We start from the raw sequence: 6,134 nt of genomic DNA on the forward strand, positions 1-6,134 counted from the left end.
GAAAAAGTTTAGGAGGATATTAGAACAAGTTTTGACTCTAATGTAGATGGAGATAGCAATTATGACTCAAAATTTCCCAACCATTCCAATTTATAAAACCTAAAATCAATCTCCCTATCCATCTGTGGAGAAAACACCTAAAAAGTGACACACATAATACTGATTCTAAATGTTGTCTTAAAAAACCATATGACATACCTTCCCTCTTCACAAAGTTCAAGCAGAGAGATCAGATAGTTGTATTGCTTAGGGCAAAGTGCAAAGGCACATCCAATGAACCCATTGAGAGACTTGCAAAGGTCAAAGAGGTGAATATTGCATAGCATGGGGAATCCCCTAAGCATGTATACATTGCCAAAGACCTCAGTGAAGAGGATGAAGTGCATTTTGTGGACTTGCTAAAGGAATACCGAGACATCTTTACTTAGAACTACTCAAACATTAACGGGATACCCTCGAAAGTCTTACACAAACAATTCCACTCAAGCCTAATGTAAGCTCGTGAAGCAAAGACACTATCCTATGAATCAAAGTTATGCTCACCATGTTAAAGAAGAGATTGAAAAGATACAAAAAAGTAGGATTCATCTATGAAATTGAGCACATTGATTGGATATCACCTATTATTATGGTTCCAAGAAGAATAACAAAATTTGAGTCTATATGAACTACAAGAAATTGAATGATACTACTAAGAGAGACCATTATCCTCTATCTTATATTGATCATATGACTGACAGAGTAGCAGGGAAGGAAGATTATAGCTTCTTGGATGGATTCTCAAGATACAATTAGGTATAAGTCCATCTAGATAATAGGCCAAAAATTGCCTTTGCCATTGAATGGGGAGTCTTTGTATACATTGTGTGTACATTGTCATGCCATTTGGATTGAGTAATGCTCCCACAATCTTCCAATGACTCATGTGTACCATCTTTAAGGACATGCTGCAAAAGTGGCTCGAGGTGTTCGTTGATGACCTTTATGTCCACCCAAGTTGGAAAGAGCACCTTGAGAAATTGTGACTTGTCTTTGAGAGATGTCAATAATTACAACTTGTTTTTAAATCCCTTGAAATGCCAATTTTGGATAAAGCATGGCATCATTGTGGGCGATGTTGTATCCAAGAATGGAATCATGACTGACACAACTAAGCTCAAGGTTATAATGATTCTCTCTCCACCCACCAATCTAAAGGGGGTGTAGTTGTTGGCAATAAAGGGTCACCATGCCCATGCCCACCCATTAGGGCACTATACTATGTCACACACACACACACACACACATATATATATATCTAAAATCTTAGTGGTATAATCTTTGTACTGACATATACTGTGTTACTGTCTCTCTCTCTCTCTCTCTCTCTCTCTCTCTCTCTCTCAACCTGCATTGCTACATCCATAGAAGCTCCACACTTCGTGGTCCGTGCACTTAAAATTGGTATCACAGCTTGGCATTTTGGAGCACGATCATGAGTAAGCAATGCATTTGTGTCTCTTGAGAAAGATATTGCATTTAGTTCATAGCAAGGTAGCCATTGCTCTTTGCTTCTTGGGAAGCATTGGTCACACCGTTGCATTTGAGGTTCAACTGAGAGCTTGTTTAGGTTCTTGAGGACCCTCCTCACCTTCCGCAGCATCAAGAGAAGCCCCCAGCCCTTCCCAGACCTACATGCATAGCCATGTGGATAGTAGTAGATCAGTTTACACTAGACATTTAGTTTCTATCAGCTTCCCTACTCCATTTGGGCTTCATTGGCAGCTCATTTGAGCATTCAAATGCTTGGTTTTATGCTTGTGTATTGGATCTTCTCCTAGCATTGACATTTGGGACTATTTTGCTTCAATTTTGGACTTTTATAACAATCAATAGATAGTGTAGAATAGGCAACAACATTAAATTCTAATGTAATGTATGTTGGCATTGATGAGGCATTGATATTTGATGCCTATTGGTCGTCAATTGATGCCTAAATGTTAAGAGATGCTATGCTTATGTTATGGGATTGATTTGGAGCAGATTTTTCCACTAAAATAGCTTCATTTGACAGTGAATTCACCGCTATATACAACAATAAGTCTATCATTGTCAGGCCTGAGAAGTCATGTGCTTCATTGTTTGAGTTCACATACGCTTCCCGAGATGCCTGAATGGTCATGTATTGGTGCTACTACATTGGGAGATGATATGCATTGGGTCTAAGATGCATTTGGCCTAGTCTTAACAAAGATTATACTTAGTTTTAGTATCATTCTTACTGTTGTTTCATATTCCTAGAGCCCTCGGAGTGATTTGTGTTGCTGGCTATCATGTTAATGCACTATCAGCACAACACACCTTATTACTATGGTTAACCTAACTACTCACACATGCAACTCTCCATGCACTACTAGCACACATACAAACATACACACACCTCTACACTTGCTTCATAGTCTTTTTGTAACATATCCTATAAGATTCATGTATAACTCTATTGTTGACTTTGAAAACTATAGCCTAAGTATATATGACTTCATGCTTAGAATGAATTGGCTTGGACCTTGTAGTGTTCCTAAATATGGGAAGGAGTAAATTGCCTACACACTCAATTCTAGCAAAGTTCCTATGAATTGATTTTGATAGTGAGATTTTTCGAGTGAAGCATGAACCTTCTTGAATCTCTTCCTCTTTCTCTCTATCTCAATGTGTGCATTTTAAGTTTATTAGCAACAAGTGTGCCGCATCCGTATGCTTTTCTTCACATTATTTGCCTTTGATGAAAACAAGTAGAAGGAAGCTTGTTAGAGAAAGACATGGAGTTATCATGTAATGCATCTTCTAGTTCACATTTTTCTTCATACATTATGAGTACGTGATTAAATTTAGTCTCCATGACTGATTAGATTGTATGAGAATTGAAGCCTCCAATACTTGTGTGTAGGAATTACGAAGTTATTTGATATATGTTGACCCCCCAGTGTACGCATCTCACATATGGACTCGTAATTGAGGATGACATCAATGCCGCATTGCTAGTAGCAATTGATGGTACCAATGCAGTGCCCGTTTGGTTTGTGCGTCCATCTTCAAAGAGAGAGAGAGAGAGAGAGAGAGAGAGAGAGAGAGAGAGAGAGAGAGAGAGAGAGAGCAATGGGCCTTCCGCCAGGTCTGTGGGTCTCTCTTCTGAGAGAGAGAGTACACCCATCTTGAGAGAGAGAGAGAGAGAAAGAAAGAAAGAAATTTATATTAACGTATTCTAAAGACCAAAACTGGCCTATGAGACAAACTGTGATACAACGGATGAGGTCCAGCTATCCAAAATAAAAGTGTTGAATGAAAAGCTAAAAACTGGAAACTGAAAATACGGTGCTGTGAGTATGATAAGTGTCGTGTATGTGTATGTGCGTATGTAGCTCTGGTACTCCAGATAATGGCTACAAAAGAGGAACAAATGTCGGCTGTGATAGGGGAACAACTGTCGGCTGTGATAAAGTGGTGCGATGTGTATATGTAACAGATGCAGGGAGATATACTATCGTCTGAGAGAGAGAGAGAGAGAGAGAGAGAGAGAGAGAGAGAGACAGTCCCAGTGGTCCTTGAGAAAGCCAATGGCCTTTCCAAATTTATTTATGCCATGTTGAGAGAGAGAGAAAGAGATTAAGTGAACCCCATGTGAGGGAGGAGAGAGAATAAATTAACCGTTTTGAAAATTCTGCAAATTTTGGAGAAAATGTTTTTTTAAAAGAAATTTTATTTTCAAGGTTTTTGGATGCCTGCCACATAAGATTTGTCAGGGTTGGTGATAGGCTCGTGAAATGTCAAAATAAGAGAGTTTTGGTGATAGCCTCGTAAAATGTCAAAATAAGAGAGTGCATATGCATATTCAATATATGACTTACACTGTACGCATCATGTACGCTAAATGGACACATCACCGACAGATCTCAGAATAGATTCAAATGGGAAATCCCCTACAAAACGCGAAAATGACATTTTTTCCAAATTGTGACGATGAGTACCGCCTGAACCCTAGGATGTGACTATGGAGCGTAGGTGGCCAGGGCTGACATTGCCCATTGGTGGCTTGTAGGAGGATGAGTTGTTGGACATACAATTGCTGCGCAGGTATGTGGGTGGCAGCCTTAATGTTTTGGGAATATGTGGAACGGCCAATGCTGCTCTGGCTGTAGCGGTGTGCCGAGGAGCAGGTGGAGGATAGGCGCCAGCAGGGTGGGGTGGCAATACGATGGTTGCACGTCGATGCATGAGGAGGGTGCCGTGGAAAACCTCGCGGGGGAGGAGGGTGTTACCGAACCCGTTGTAGCGTGTCGAGAGCGCCGAGAACTGGAGGTTCCCGGACGCCAGGTACGGGATGTTCCTGGCCAGCTTCCTCATCTCGTCGTTGAGGTCTTCCCGAAGCAGTATCTGGTCGCGGAGTCTGACTAACTCCCTGTCCTTCTCCTCAATTAGGTCGCGACACCTGTCCACTGCCCCCTGGAAGCCCCTTTGCCCCCGGCTCTCCCTGTACAGCACGGCTAGGATGTTGTTATCCCATTCCCCATCGTAGTACTCCTTCCGGAAGGAGAAGAGATCGTTCACCAGGCAGCCGTGCTCGGCAGCGGCCCTGCACAGCCCATAGAACATTGGGTCGGCCCAGCTGTCCGTCATCCTCTCCTGTCTCTCATTATCTAAGAGGCAGAACTCCATCATGCACAGGCTAGCCCACGCGAACGCGTCCTCCAGTCGGTCGCGAAAGTAGTCTTCCACAGTAGAGATAACGTAGTGGCCCGCCGACTGCCGTTGCTGGCGCGGACCAATGAAAAGATCCGCCATGCCCTTCGCCAGCCGCCCGTACAGTGCGAAGGGCATCGTCCTGCGGAGCTCAAAAATCGTCTCTTCGAGCAAGGCAAACTTAGGGAAATTCCTCGACAGCTCGCCTGGCTTGGAATTCGATTCTTCTGCTGCAGCTAGTATTGTCTGCTTGAGCATCTCGATCAGCTTTGAGTCGACACGCGCGAGCTTGGTGCAGTCGAGCACGTGGTCGTCCGCTGCAAACATCATCCCGATGAACTTACTTACCAGGATGAGCTTCTTCAGGTCTTCCGATTCCGGTATCGCCCAGCACACGATCAATGCTCCCTCCTTCATCGCCTCGTCAGCCATCTCCCACTGCTTGCAAGCTCGAAGACACTCGTCGAAGTGCAGGTTGCATCGCGCAGGAATGCTGCAGGGAACCCGCGGGAAGTAGAAATGGTCGGGAATCTCAATTTCTGCCATTTATACTCGCTACAGCGCCTGGAAGCGGCGTTTATGGCGTTTACATCAGTTCTAGTCTCCCTGAGTCTTCTTCATATGCGTAGGCCTGATGACAAGAATGGAACTGCAAGCAATGGGAGAAGGAGAGAAGGTGTTTATGCTGTGTACTATGTGGTGTCGATTCACGAGGGAAAGGTCGTGGATAAAATTAAATTCCCGCAAATTGCGGAGGATACATCTGATGCAGTCTCTCCCCACGTTCACTGCCAATTGCAGAGTCTCTCTCCCGACTCTCGAGTCCCGGGTCCGGCGACTCCGGAGTCCGGCCCCTATCTCACAACTCTCGAGTGTTGAGTCTCGACTCTCGCGTTTTGAGAACCGACCGGCGAGAAGCAATACCATGCACATGAAGTACGCCTATACAGGTGAAACAACGTCGTGAGGCACGTTCATCTTCATGCGTCACTTTTCGCACAGATGCTACCTACCACCTGTTGAACCAACGGGCTACCTGCGACGTGGTGAATGAACGCGTTTCAGCCAGGTGGCCACGGATTTCTAAAACCACAAAACGGCTTCTTTCGCCAATCTCCAATTACATTCAGACACATCAGCATACACTTTCACTATTAAAGATAACGCCGTCAAGCTAGTTTGCTGCCCCTTGTTTTATTAGTTAATTGTTCATCTTCACAGCTGCATAAATTGGCAGGCATTGAATGGATTTAGGGCCAGGTCACACCCAAGGTTAGTGGGGCCACCGAAGCTCCCCCCAATAAACTAGTGGTCACACCCTTTGGACGAGAGAGAGTAGTGTTTTATTAACCTTCACCTTATCTCGCTAGCACCCCTCAAAACAAGGTGCTAGCTCAATGCTAAGAGGGTTAATCTCT

The 6,134-nt window shown here is 44.0% G+C and overlaps 1 protein-coding gene across 1 annotated transcript; it reads right to left on the reverse strand.

The window, feature by feature from the left end:
- Positions 1–4,014: 4,014 nt before the first annotated feature.
- Positions 4,015–5,262, reverse strand: LOC148033111 ((3S,6E)-nerolidol synthase-like). The gene has a single exon (XM_087683994.1). The coding sequence runs from the start codon at positions 5,260–5,262 to the stop codon at positions 4,015–4,017; it is 1,248 nt and encodes a 415-aa protein (XP_087540120.1).
- Positions 5,263–6,134: the final 872 nt, after the last annotated feature.

Source organism: Lygodium microphyllum, chromosome 8, assembly GCF_053477565.2.
Source record: "Lygodium microphyllum isolate KBCC chromosome 8, Lygodium_microphyllum_v1.1.10, whole genome shotgun sequence".
NCBI classification, from domain to species: Eukaryota; Viridiplantae; Streptophyta; class Polypodiopsida; order Schizaeales; family Lygodiaceae; genus Lygodium; species Lygodium microphyllum.

Excerpts from the sequence above, each read along its gene's own strand:
- LOC148033111 (XM_087683994.1), bottom strand. The coding sequence starts at position 5,262 with ATGGCAGAAATTGAGATTCCCGACCATTTCTACTTCCCGCGGGTTCCC.